General features: G+C 42.4%; 2 protein-coding genes across 2 annotated transcripts in view; one reads left to right on the forward strand and one right to left on the reverse strand.

Annotated features, from left to right (window-relative positions):
- Positions 1-2,501: 2,501 nt before the first annotated feature.
- LOC138352471 (mucin-3A-like) overlaps positions 2,502-14,946 on the reverse strand; it is an 81,520-nt gene continuing 69,075 nt past the window's right edge. The window contains exons 5-9 of the mRNA XM_069304968.1: positions 9,877-9,977; positions 8,877-9,263; positions 7,526-8,522; positions 4,486-4,620; positions 2,502-2,612 (exon numbers count right to left, since the gene is read on the reverse strand). Coding sequence (XP_069161069.1) covers positions 2,502-2,612; positions 4,486-4,620; positions 7,526-8,522; positions 8,877-9,263; positions 9,877-9,977 — 1,731 coding nt within the window. The remainder of the gene's footprint in view (positions 2,613-4,485; positions 4,621-7,525; positions 8,523-8,876; positions 9,264-9,876; positions 9,978-14,946) is intronic.
- Positions 4,953-14,946, forward strand: part of LOC123767155 (carboxypeptidase N subunit 2) — a 187,934-nt gene continuing 177,940 nt past the window's right edge. The window contains exon 1 of the mRNA XM_069304826.1: positions 4,953-5,102. The gene's annotated coding sequence lies outside the window, so the exon portion shown is untranslated. The remainder of the gene's footprint in view (positions 5,103-14,946) is intronic.

Here is a 14,946-nt window from a genome sequence, read left to right on the forward strand (position 1 = left end):
ATATACTTTTTTTTTTTTTTAACCTCATGCAATGAGGATAAAGTCCACAAAGTGAAACACATACACATTGCTGACATTAGACAACATTGTCACTGATGTTGGTCTATGAGGTCAGTGATCTTGACTTCCTTGATTTGTGGGCTTTATCATCATACTTTGTTCACAACTTTGTGATTGAATCATATATATATATATTTATATGGTAAATCTAAGCAATTATTAAAAACTATAAACATGACAAGTTTAAAACTATCATCTCAAATTATAATTTCATTTAATATATTGGCTATTGTATTACCTGCAAAAACAAACAATTTGTTCAAATGATTTAATTACAGTACAGTATGTGAAATTACTTAGAGTAGTAGCTGAAAGGAGCACCCCTCTTAATTGGTCCAAGTCTGTAAAAAAAATTATATCCTATTCTTATACCGTTACTTTCATGGTTGCTTTCATAAGCAGGTTGAGGATCGGAACTTAAAAGGATCAGAATTTTCCTCAAAGATATTAATGTTGCTGTTGGGTCTGAATATATTGCCAAAAATATCAATTATAACATCTTCTCGAGTGCTCAATTCTCATTGTGTTTTATAGTGGTTGTTCCAGCAGCAACATGACAACCTGTGATTGCTTAAGGTACAATTCATAGTTGCTATCGGATTGCCAGGGATTTTTCTTGTGCTAACAGCCATCTCGGTGAAGTAGAACTTGCCTCTAGTCTGAGACAATCGTATGTTATAATACTTTCATTTATCTCTAGTTGGCTTGCCATACACTTGTAGCAAATTGATAGCAATTGTGAATTGCTCCATCTTGTGTGTGTACTATCTAACATTGTGTTGGGGTAATGAGGGACGATTAAAGCTTTATTGTGATTGGCTGTTGTCTTCCTTCTCTGACCAAATATCTCCCTCATTACCCATACATAAGACTGGGATTAAAATAGTAAGCACTTGACTTCTAATTTTGAAATAGCAGAGCTTTTAGATGTTAGCACATGAATTACCAGATGTTGTAGATAACTTGGTACACTTGCATTGTGTGAAGAAAACTGCTTACTCAACATACAACTCTTACTCTTAATGCATACAGTATTTGTTATAATTCAAGCTAGAAAAAATGGCCATGTTCGGTAAATATTGCTTGCTTCACAGGAGTATTCATTTGCTAGGTATTAATAAATGTAGATAATTCTGCAGTAAAAGGTTGTATTGTATATTCCATTTTTGGGTCCAGATAGATTATTCAGGGTAATTCATAAGTAATGGAATGATAGGGTAGAGTTTAACTCATTCCAAACATGAGACATAATGCAACATACTCAAAAACTCATTCACTCGGCATTTAACATTTCCTTTACCCTTACTACTTCTGACAAGGGTTTAACAATCTACCAACTTACTTCACTTTTAAAGAAGCTTCACCCAGGGTTATAATTTTTAATTCTCCAGAATATTAGAAAACTATTGGTCTTTTTAAAATATAAACCCATTCATTATCACATGAATGTTTACCTGCCACCATGTGGTGTATTTACCCTTAGGTCTGCGTAGGCAAAATTGATTCATGGACTTAATGTTTGTTTGACACTGATGTTAAACCATAAATAGGTTATTGAATATTGACTTGTCCATTCTGTATGAACATTCAGATTTGCTAAAGCTGATTCAGATTTATACATTTGGACCTCCAGTATTGCATATCTCCTGGCCACTTTTGAAAAATATTTAATGCCAAGTATGTGGGTCTATATATTAAATATTTTTTATAAATTTTCAGTTTTGATGCTGCCCAAGATTCTTTTCATCGAGCATTATTCTGTTTTATGCCCCATTTTTGCTTAATGTACTTCACACAATTTCATTCAATTATTGTTGCATAAACTCGAGGAAGAAAAAAAGAAATTCAAGGAAACTGTAAATCTTGACTTGATATTTTTTCAAGTTTAAAAATGTACACTAAATACATGTTTTGAACTTTATATAGCTTTAAATTGCTATAGCCATTCAACAGTATATTGTCTGATACTTGTAGAAGCAGATAATCTTTTTTTTTTTTGGCTTTCAAAACAAAAGTACCACAAATAAATAGAAACTGACCAAAGACAAATTGTAATTAAGGAAGAAATAAAAGTAGAGAAGATCAGAAATGTGTGTTTAATATTTCACAGCAATTGTTTTTTAAGCAATTTGCTTGCAAAGGTTCCTTCAGAGATGTTAATCCTCCCATCGTAATCTTTCCCCCTCCCCCCTCGAGGGTTTTACCTTGCCATAGTGAGAAGGCACTCATACAGCACCCTGGGGCCAGTGAGAGTTGCCTTGCCCCTCTTTGGGCAATGCACATGCAAAAAAACATGTGGGGTTCCTGTTGAAAAGGGGAGCAACGTTTAGAAAATGAGATTGACATCAATTTTTTTTTTCATCAATCTTCTGCAAGGTAATTTTGTTAATTTGGTAGTTATGCTGTGGATTGCTATGCCCTACATACAAGACTTTGCAGTTTTAAACGGTAAAAAGCATTTGCCAGTCTTTCAACCATTTGTAGAGTTCATGTAGGTCTCTTAAGTCCTCCATATCATTTTCACTTCCCACTTTATCATAAATCTTTGTCATCTGCAAATTTTATGTAGATTGTAATATTCATTAATGTATACGATAAAGGGTTGGCTCCAAAATGTACCCTCGAGGTACCCTACTCGCCACATTTACCAAGTTAAATTCATTTCTGTTTAGGACAAGCCTCTGCATTCTTTGTTTTAACAACTGTTTTAGCATTTTACCATTTATTTCATGTGCCTGTAATTTCTTTGCTAGTCTTTCATGTAGTACCTTATCAAAAGCTTGGTGCTACATAACCTTCCCGGTTTGGTGCCTTCTTTTGATACTTAATCAAAAGCTTTAGCAAAGTTCATATATACTACATCTACTGGAAATCCTTTGTATGATTAGCGGGTTACTGTTTCCAAAAATGCAGCAGGTTTGTATGGCAAGATCTATCTTTTGACAAACTCGTGTTGCATTAATTTTACTAGATTGTTCACAGTAAGATGGTGAATGATTCCCTGCCTTAGGATTCTCTCTGAACAATGTGGAGGATATTGAGCCAGATCACTTCTTCAAAAGGTCAGATGTAAAACAAACAAGGAAGAATGGACAGAAAACAGGAGATGCTTTTCACCCATGGAATTGCCTACACGACGAAACCATAAGTGCCAAGACACTACCGATTTCAAAATCCAGCTCGATAAAATCATTAGGACTATTATGGAAAAATGACGGATAGAGCAGTCGCTATTCTGGCTGGTGGAATGCCAATAACTTGAGTAAAAAAGTAAATAAAACTGCTATAGATCTCTTACGTTGTGGTAGCTGTAGGATAAAGAACAAAGTTTTTTTTTCATTGTCATTTGTTATATTAAAATATTTAACAAATTAAAAAAAAAATCCTCAATGACTTGGCTTATATACACACTGCAAAAATATAAGAGGCAAACATGCAAACGTTACATTAAGATCAAAATAAATGATGCTGGAGTACATGAGCTGCATAAATCTACCACCACTCAAGGGAGAGAGAGAGAGCTGATGTAGCAGCTAGAGCACTGAAGAGTATTCTGCTGGCTAGTGTTGCTGTTTTAGATTCAGCTACTCTGACAAAAAGTTCCAAGTAGCACGGGCTATGATGAGCCCGTTGTGGTTTACCTGGCACAGGAGCGGGGCTGTAACTGGTTGGCTAGTGGCTGGTGAGCTCCTTATATACACAGGTGAGGCCATGTAGGTGGCATTGGTGTGCAGTAAATTGGCAGACGCAAACGAGCAGTAGGCTTGTTGACCAGAGGGTGGTGCTGGCCTCCTAGACACCAGGTGTGTCGGAGTCACAGGTACTGGGGTGTAGAGAGTAGTGGAGTCTGTCTAGCTTGTCTAGACACAGGCTTCTGATCACGTATTATTGTTGCTGTTTTGGATGTTAATTTCTTACACTTGAGTATGCAGATATGTTGTCGTTGAATAGGCGATGAAGGAATAGGCCCAGTCTCCTTTCCTAAGGAGATTCTCGTGACAGGACAAATGGGGGAGGGGGAGACCTTTGACAAGCTACCTGCTTGTAGCGAGTAAACCTTATACTCGCTTCAGTCTCATTATCTTAATGGCATAACTAATTAGCACTAACTGCACAAGCTATAATCCTATCCCTATTTACAGGTAACATTCTTTCCATCCTGGTTGGAGGAAGCTGAGGTGTAGTCACCGTATATAAGCAAGAGAATTGCGAATACCAGACAGTACAAATTCCACAATGATTCAGTGAACTACTATACAGACGCTTAGGACTTACCACATCTCTTAAAACCTCAGGAATGTAATACTCAGCGTGTACAGTTCTAATCGATCCCAAGATGCTACAAGCTTCAACACAGGGCAGACAGCAGACTACGACTGCATCAAGCTACAACGCTCTCGCTCCCCATCGAGTTCAGATACTCACGATTCCCCATGGAGCCGCCACGCTCTCCAGCATAGAGCTCTGCGACTCTGGCCCTCGCTCAGCTCTGCGACTCTGGCCCTCGCTCAGCTCTGCTCCAAGCTCCGTCTGAAAGTCTACGACAATGCCACCAACCGACTACTGTAAAAAAGACTACTAAATAAATATAAAACTCACTCAACATTGTGTATCTAATCTACCCAACAACGTAACATAATCGTACGTTACAGGCTTTGTCCTCGTTGAGGCCACTATAGAAAGAGTGGCCCTCAGGTAAATTTTACAAGGGAGATTGGAAGATTTTACAGCACGTAACCCAACCAAACTGGGCCATGCCCGGGGGGGGGGGGGGTCATACCGAGGTAACTAGTGACCATTCAGTCACTGGTGACCTTAGTTACCGCGAGGCAAGGTGTTGAGTAGCCGGGTTACGTCTTCCACCTTCCCGGTGTTCTCAACACCGAATTGTCTATTATAGTTACTACAAATTTCATTTGCTTTGAGGAGCTTCCCACGACCAGCGAGGTGGAGCAGCAGTGTGAAGAGGGACCACCCCTAACTTACTGGGCTGTGCACCAAGGCCTACACGCTTGCTCTCGTGTTTTGCTGGAGTCAGAGAGGTTTGTGAAGTGTCTGTCATATACATACTGGGGGACTTTTGCATGCAATTACACCCAGGAAAACATTATCGACGGACAGATGCGAAGGATAATTATTATACGAGGCAAAGATTTCACTAGATACTATGTAACGATCCATTGAAGTAGTTTTAACATATCTCATTTCTTTGGGTCACCGTCGACGTTTATATGCTCGACTCGGGCTGCAATACCGTCCGGGACAGAAACGGTTGGGCAACTTTCCTTTCGCCTAATGCCTCGGTTCATCTATCAGTAAACAGATTCCTGGGAAATCAACTGTTGTCGGGTTGCATCCTGCGAGGGACAATACTTCCACCTTGGGAGGACTTCAATATAAACTTAACGTGTGTATATATGTATATATGCAGGCTTGAAGCAAGGTCATCCCCACACAAGGTGGGGGGACAGGCTTCTTGTCCCCGATGAAAAGAATGATTAAAACACATAACAGCTTTCAGCAACTTAATTATTTGTATTTTTGATTTATATTTATTATAATTTATATATGTGTCTATATGTAAATTATAATTTATATATTATAAATGAAATTATACTTGCTTACCCTTTTAAGTAACGTTTTCTATAGTTACATTTAAAGAGAGAACGTGAGTTTTGTCGCGTGTTTCGTCCCGTGTTGGAGACATTAAAGACATCATCATTATGACAGCATGTACCATTAGAAGTTTAGTTAATTGTGCATCTGATAGCCATTGTACGAGTGACAGTGGGGAAGACAGAAGACCTTACTGACTCGTGCTCTCCACCAAGTTCAAGTATGTTTATTAAGACAAGAAAGAAATACATCTCAAAGGGATAGAGTAGCTTAGGCTATTTCTACCTCTCCTCTACTTCAAGTCCCTCAAGGGGCGCACAAATTCAGTGAGTACAAGTAGACAAATAACATTACAAAAATCCCATTTAACATTGGAGGTTAATATAGTAAGCACAGCATATAATTGTTACACTCTTGGGGCAAAATTCTTGTAGCTCCTAAGTATACTGTCTATCATACCATTATTACACATCCATATGTCCACAAATGTCCAACATGAAGTAGGTTCTCCACTGCTACTAATTGGTTCTACATATTTTTGTAATTGACTGCATGAAATGGGCATAATTAATCATTTTTAATATGAGATTAATTTGTTGTATCAGCTTATCACGCATGAATCAATTAGAAAATTGATATCCATTTAAATGGGTATAAATTTAATTTTATTTATTTATATATATTTAATAAAGGCTCCGGCCGTCCTCCGAATAGCACATAGCATTTTGTCGTATTAGGAAATGGTAGCGGCTCACTAAATTGGCATAATGTCCTGTTTTATAATTCCTGTGTCGGGGGGACAGGAAGCCTAAGTGTATTCATACACGTTAGCCTTTTTTTGTATCGAGGTCTTTTCCTCGATACAAAAAGGCCGAATTACTGACCCCGCCCAGGCTGCAACCCCACAATAGGCTGACTAACTCCCAAGTACCTATACTCACTGCTAGGTGAACAGTGGCATTACGTGAAAAGAAGTGTGTGCCTAACCATTTCTGTCCCGCCCGGGATTCGAACCCATTCTCGATTGTACGTCGAGAACGAACCCGACTGTACTTAGGTTCTTGGATCCTCTGGGAGGTTAGGAGAAGGGCTATAGATTGAGTTTCTTGAGGTTGGGAACGCTGGTGAGGACGGGGTGCTATGTGTGTGTGTGCAGACAAGGAGAACTCTCTTACGGGATCACCATAGCCCATGCTACTTGAAACCTTTTGTTTCCAGTAGCTGAATTTTAAACAACAAGAACAGAGAACTCGACTCCCCACACTCTAGGCCATAGACAGTTAGGAATTACGCTAATAAACCTTAACAGTCTACCTGCCATCATGACAGAAGTGAATGTTACTGTGGATCCATCACATGGAAGACATTTTACCTGAATTGAGCTATAATAATAATAATTGTTTTTACACACACAAATCACAATAGCGTCATTTCCTCGTCACGGCCCTTGTGGATTTATTCAATAATGGTTTTTATTTCATGATGTACGCAAGAACACGGTCTATCATACCACGGTATGGTATGATAGACCGGTCTATCATAACACGGTACAGTGATTGAATAGTTGTTACATAACTTGAAGCTGGTGAACTTCAAGCTTGAACTTCATCACGGCCCTTGTGGATTTGTTCATTTGATGCATCACGCTATTGTGATTTCTGTGTATATTCAAGCTTGAGCTTGAAGTTGGGTGAACTATTTCAATCAGAAATTCAAATTTGGTATTAGGATGTTGCAAAAACATTACTTAATTCATTGAAACATTTCGGAAAGGCACTTGAGGGCTTCTGAGACGGGAAGGATGATGTAACTGAAGACAAAAATATAGAGTGAATAGATTTATTTGTACATTGAAATAATTTGAACTCTTGTAATGGAATGGAGAGGTGAGGGCGGTGGCGACAGGCAGCCTGTACTTGTAGGACGATGTGGTGAGGGTGGTGGTGACAGGCAGCCTGTACTTGTAGGACGATGTGGTGAGGGCGGTGGTGACAGGCAGCCTGTACTTGTAGGACGATGTGGTGAGGGTGGTGGTGACAGGCAGCCTGTACTTGTAGGACGATGTGGTGAGGGTGGTGGTGACAGGCAGCCTGTACTTGTAGGACGATGTGGTGATGGCGGTGGTGACAGGCAGCCTGTACTTGTAGAACGATGTGGTGAGGGTGGTGGTGACAGGCAGCCTGTACTTGTAGGACGATGTGGTGAGGGTGGTGGTGACAGGCAGCCTGTACTTGTAGGACGATGTGGTGAGGGTGGTGGTGACAGGCAGCCTGTACTTGTAGGACGATGTGGTGAGGGTGGTGGTGACAGGCAGCCTGTACTTGTAGGACGATGTGGTGATGGCGGTGGTGACAGGCAGCCTGTACTTGTAGGACGATGTGGTGAGGGCTGTGGTGACAGGCAGCCTGTACTTGTAGGACGATGTGGTGAGGGTGGTGGTGACAGGCAGCCTGTACTTGTAGGACGATGTAGTGAGAACGCTGGTGACAGGCAGCCTGTACTTGTAGGACGATGTGGTGAGGGTGGTGGTGACAGGCAGCCTGTACTTGTTGGACGATGTGGTGATGGCGGTGGTGACAGGCAGCCTGTACTTGTAGAACGATGTGGTGAGGGTGGTGGTGACAGGCAGCCTGTACTTGTAGAACGATGTGGTGATGGCGGTGGTGACAGGCAGCCTGTACTTGTAGGACGATGTAGTGAGAACGCTGGTGACAGGCAGCCTGTACTTGTAGGACGATGTGGTGAGGGCGGTGGTGACAGGCAGCCTGTACTTGTAGGACGATGTGGTGAGGGTGGTGGTGACAGGCAGCCTGTACTTGTAGGACGTTATGTTGTTTCTCTGGCTGCTGGTGGAAAGAGAAAGCACTAAGCCAGTACGACTATATAGCACTTGGAAGGGATTTGATGACGAGGAGATGGGATAGGCCAGAAGGAAGGAATGGTACCCAACCACTTGAACTATCGGCGATCGAACATCGACTTGCAAAAAGTGAGACTTGTTGGGTATCTATTGAGGGCGATCGCCAGAGTCGTCCTCAATGTACAGCTCTCCACGTGTCCTCAGTGCTTCCAATAGGAGCATTCCTCCAGCTCAATTACTGTCCCCAGGACGAACTACAGCGATCTCCTCAGTATTCACCTGACACACACAACCTCGCTTCCAATCCTTGCCCTTGAATCTGTCGAGCAGCTGAACGCACATTCCGCCATGTAGCTGTCTGCACCTCAGCCCACACCCTGAGCACTCAAACTGTGGCAAGCCGTCCGCCGTGTTGCTGACCTGCGTCATTGGACACAGGATATCTTCGCTCTGCAGCGCTTCTGCGATGTCCACCTCTCCGATGGTTATGCTTCTGTATTCGACAGCAGCAGAGTCCATGGCAAGCATGAGGACGCAGACAAGTGCGGGATACACGAGCATGTTGAGCGAGTGTTGAAGTGTGTGTTCAGGTCTGACGGGTGCACAGTAGCCTAGGGCTGAAGGATGCAAGTGTTTGACTTTTCGGACACTGGAGACTTGTTCAGTCGGTGTTTTAGTTGGCGATAATTTATAACTTTGCGTAAAATAAAACAAGATCCACTTGCTGCTTGAAAAGATGAGATACAATTAGGACTTCTGCGTTGTCCCGCTGCGTACGCACTATGTACGGATCAGAAGCTTGGGCCCTTAAGACGGTCGTAGCTGGTCGGTTTCAGCAGTGAGATGGTGACAATTGGGCAGCGCCTCGACGTTATATACTACACACACACGCCAACAAATGGACACAGGAAAAATCCCATGAAAACTATACAGGATCCGGGGCACTCCCGCGGAGCATCTAACGGTTCCTGGCCCTGGAGATGGACGTCCGGACTTAATACTCAGGATGGAAAACTTGGCTCTGTTTTTCTTTTCTCTGTTATACTTTGTATATCTGATTACCTGAGTACTTGTTGAGACTTGGGGACTGAATGTCTGGATTTTTTTCTTTGCCGCGACACACTTCACCCGCGACACACTTCACCCGCGACGCACTTCACCCACGACACACTTCACCCGCGACACACTTCACCCGCGACGCACTTCACCCACGACACACTTCACCCGCGACACACTTCACCCGCGATACACTTCACTCACTTTTCTCAACATTAAAACAAACATCGGATGATTAGCAACTGAGTTTTAAGCTTCCTGGTTTAGCTCCCGGTCTCGCTTACCTCCTCTCAACCTCTTGTATTCCTACAGTACCAACGGTACTACTACGGTACCAACGGAAGTTCTCCTTCAGTACCAAAGGGGAGTGCACAATGGATCCCGTCTGCAACATAAGAACATAAGAACAAAGGTAACTGCAGAAGGCATATTGGCCCATACGAGGCAGCTCCTATCTACAACCACCCAATCCCACTCATATACTTGTCCAACCCGCGCTTGAAACAATCGAGGGACCCCACATCCACTACGTTACGCGGCAATTGGTTCCACAAATCAACAACCCTGTTACTGAACCAGTATTTACCCAAGTCTGTCCTAAATCTAAACTTATCTAATTTATACCTATTGTTTCGTGTTCTGTCTTGTGTTGATATTTTTAATACCCTATTAATATCCCCCCTGTTATGTGTGGACATAACAGGGGGGATATTAATAGGGTATTAAAAATATCAACACAACCATCCCATTTTTTACAGTTTCTGGCTTATAAAATACATGTTATTCTTTACAATTTTCTTGTTTTAACAAAGAATGCAGGTTTAAGTTAGGTTAAGGTGCCAGGATATAATTATGGGTTTTAAGGAAGCATTAATCATAGGTTACCCGACTTATTACACCTATAATCACCGACGATGATAGGTCAAGTTAGGCTCAGCAACAGCTTTAAATTTTGTCAGTAAGTTACATTCGGTGTAATTAGGCTGTTTACTTGGCAATCACTCGCCATAAATATAGCAACGATATCTTCCCGAAGGGGTGAACGCAGACGCCTTGATGACGAGGCTATCACCTACATTTTCCTCTACCGACTTTCTCGGTAATTTACTAACTCGGTGAACGTAGCCGGACAGACAGACGTAAGACGTGCGTAACATCTTTAATGTGTGTCAGAACGTTGCCGAGCTCAGAAGGGAAAAGTATTTATAAAACAGCCTCGCGTGATGGGCTTGTGTTTCCTGGCTGCTGCTAAGGGTAATGATGGTGCGATGTGAAATTCTCTGTCATGTCCGCATTTCCTGGTTATGTAACTTGGTGTTATGCTCCTGCCTCTCCTAGGTACACCTCCTGTAATACTCAGACATTAATGCCTTAATACTGGTTTGTGGGGCCTCTTCTCGTCCCAGCCCTCCCTTGACTGCTGCAGGTGTGTGTGTGTGTGTGTGTGTCTGTCTGTCTGTCTGTCTGTCTGTCTGTCTGTCTGTCTGTCTGTCTGTCTGTCTGTCTGTCTGTCTGTCTGTCTGTCTGTCTGTCTGTCTGTCTCTCTCTCTCTCTCTCTCTCTCTCTCTCTCTCTCTCTCTCTCTCTCTCTCTCTCTCTCTCTCTCTGGTACTGCAAGAGAGAGACAGTAAAGAAACATAAGTATAAAACCAACGTTATCAGCAAAATAACATCCGGTTTTGGTTGGTTAAAAGCTTATCTGAATGTGCAAATGTTTCTCACTCAGTACTTGCTCCAGTGAACTACGCTGTTGTTCCGTGCTACGCTCGGAACAAGTTCCAAGTAGCACGGGCTATGGTGAGCCCGTAGTGGACTTACCTGGCACAGGAGCGGGGCAAGTAGCGCGGGCCATGGAGAGCCCGTAGTGGACTTACCTGGCACAAGAGTGGTGCTGAGGGCGTTGTGAGGCTACGATCCTCATCCTGGTCGACAATTTAGCGGGAATTATGAGGAGGCGAAAGAGTGGTCTTGCAGTTACTGACTACAACATTTATGTAATATTGGTGATGCCATTATAACTTGAGCTTGTAAAAGCAATTGAATCACCATCTGTGGGCGGGTGCTCAAAACCTCACTATACATTATGTATTCTAACAGAGTTGTAATTGTTTATGCAAGACAGAAGAAATTGTATGTATTCTGGTCAACATTATAAAGGTATAGCCAAGTATGTGGCATAAAATGTATCTCACAGAAACAGAAATTCACCCGATACCCCCTCCCCCTCACCATTGCTGGTGTTGTCACATTCTCAAGCATTGGGTTAACTACGGATTGAGAAGCAGATAAGTCTGAGTCACATACCTCACCGTACACCTTCCCCTACACTCTCTACTGTGGTTTGAAGCACACGAGTCGTCCATTCCCTCTATATGGCGTTTGTGGTGTGTTGACAGTGGTGGTGGTGGTGGTGGTGATGGCAGTGGTGGTGGTGGTGAGCGACTTGACCACTGGAGTAGAAGATTGTCGGTACCTTGGGTTGGGTAAATTACTTTGTTGTTGATACCTGTGGTCCGGTGGCTTAGTGGGGTTAAGTCGCCTTGTGCAGATGTGGTTTTGTGTGTGTGTGTGTGTGACCGTACATGTGTTTCGTCAGAGTTTGTGTGTTCTGGGTTTTGAAGTAGTATATCTTTTACATGGTTTCTTTGGATGTGATTGGCTGTGTCGCTGTGGAGTCGTGTATTCTCTTATTTGTGCTCATCTATTATTTTCGCCTACAACATTGAGCTCTAGATCTTGGACCCTGCCTTTCCAACCGCCGGTTGTCTATTGCAATTCCTAGCATAGGGAAGCACTCGTATGACCAGACTACACCCAACAATAAATGGCATATATTGCACTTGCAACTATGGTAATCCTCCCGTCGCTTCTCACTGGATTAACCAACAACTTTCTCGCCCCTCTATGATCCCCCCCCCCCATCACTGTAGAAACCACCCATACACTCCTCAGGTACCGCCCACACTAACAAGTAACCGCTCTCGGACCTATTTGTGCATACTGATGCTGTGTATATTGTCCAATCACATTAGCAAGATGTCTTCAACATACTCATTCTCCTACAACAGCATTATAAAACATACGAACAGTTTACATATCTCACAAACCTCATACAAACCAACACATCATGCTCATACAACCCAAGACACACCCCAAACCACAACAGCCAATCTGGTCTGGGATGGGAATTTATTGTTCATCGTTTTTCACCAGTCATGATAAAGCAGGTGACCCGCGCGCCATCAACAACAACAGCTACCACAAGAAGCCTAGTGTGACGTCACACGACTTTTCCTATTATTTATTTATTTATTTATTTATTTATTTACAAGAAGGTACATTGGGTTTGTGAGGATACATAGCATGGTATTTACATGTCTTGTAAAGCCACTAGTACGCGCAGCGTTTCGGGCAGATATTACAACTGTTATTTGCTCTGTAAATAATTGTAGATCTTCAGTCATCTTCATTTTAATTTATTATACATTCCGTACCCATCCTGTGGGCGATAGTGGACCTTCCATAGTCAGTCATAGTCAGGGGCTATTCTCTCGCAACTTTACAGGGTGACTGGTGTAGGGTACGTGATGGACGTAGGCTGGTCGGGGTCGATACTGTTGGTCCCATTATAAGGGATGTCGGGTCAAATAGTGACCTCCTGATGGTGGGTGAGTGCTTAATAACTCCCTATGTAATGTTGCAACCCTATCAATGTAACACAGATAACAATGTGTGTATATAAGGGGTTATCATTGTATAAATGTCTGTGGTAGAAAATAGCCCAGGCCAAAAGAGCACCCTGGCTGGAAACTAGAAGCCCGAAATGAGGAGTTGGGTAAACCCCGCCGTACTATCTCCTGCTCTTTATAAATACTTCGTCTCCTCAATCTGTTCTCCTGTCGGCACATCCCCTCAGGCACACGGGGAAGCTTTCCTTATTGCATCACTCTCACGCTCTCTCTCCCCACGCCCGTAGTCCTACTGCCTCCAGGCCTCTGGTACTGTGGCCTCTACTGCCACCGCCTTGTTCGTTCTGGCCACAACTAATACTTTTATAATTCCCTGGCAAATATATGTAATATATATAATATATAATATATATGAGTTAATGTCTGTAAGAGGTTAGAAGCCAGATGTTTTGGGGGCTATCCTCTCCCAACTTTGCAGGGTGACTGGTCTAGGGTACGTGACGGACGTAGGCTGGTCGGGGTCGATCCTGTTGGTCCCATTATAAGGGATGTCGGGCCAAATAGTGACCTCCCCAACACGTAATCGGTGAAAGATAGCTGGCCGAGACCCTTCACGATGACCACCAACACATCTGCATTGTTACTAATAGTTAACCTTTAAGAATAATTCAAATAACAATAATCGAACCCAAATTTTCCTGATTGTAAGTCGAAAACAAACCCGATTATAAATAAATTTAGTGCAATTTTGTGTAAACCCAAATATAAATATACGAACATGCATTAATAAATGTCTGAATTGAAATTAGAATTCCATTTTCACACTCACTCTTACATTAAAAATATATAAATGCATTTTTGTCCAGTAATCCTGTGAGTGTTTTGTTTCACGCATGTCGTCCTTCCTCTGTCTTTACCGTCGTTAGACACGCATATTTCAACATATTTTCCTGCTCTGATCCAATGAAATTTTGGTACAAGTTTTGTTGTAATTGTTTCTCTGCGTGACTGTGTGTCCAGGGGGGGAAGGGGTGACACCGATTGTTTTTCAATAAAAAATTGCCGGTGATAAAGTACATTAGTTAAACCGTGCATTAGTTGTCAAGAACCCTTGCTACAACGGCCGCTTGATACAACAAACACTAGCTACAACAGACACTAGCTACAACAGACACTAGCTACAACAAACACTAGCTACAACAGACACTAGCTACAACAGACACTAGCTACAACAGACACTAGCTACAACGGCCGTAGCCACAATAGCACACACTGAGGGGTTGACCCATGCAGACAGAATGGAATACAGATACAAAATAAATAAAAAATACAGATAAATGACAGCACAAGAAGTGTAAATAATTCAAAACATGTGGTGAGAGGCTTCTAAAACATTGGGGGGTAAGCTGTAGGCTTCGCTTAGCCTGGTGGTGGAGGGAATCCTTTGATGTGGCAACAGTTGTCGCATTCCTCTCTACTCTTAGTATTCGCAAATTCTTGTGTGTGTGTGTGTGTGTGTGTGTGTGTGTGTGTGTGTGTGTGTGTGTGTGTGTGTGTGTGTGTGTGAGCTTTGTCCATTCGATTAAATTCCAGAATTGTGAGTATTTTGTGTGTGTGTACTCATTTGTGCCAGCAGGATCGAGCTTTGATTCTTGGACCCTCGCCT

Source organism: Procambarus clarkii, chromosome 53 (assembly GCF_040958095.1).
Source record: "Procambarus clarkii isolate CNS0578487 chromosome 53, FALCON_Pclarkii_2.0, whole genome shotgun sequence".
Lineage (NCBI taxonomy): Eukaryota > Metazoa > Arthropoda > Malacostraca > Decapoda > Cambaridae > Procambarus > Procambarus clarkii.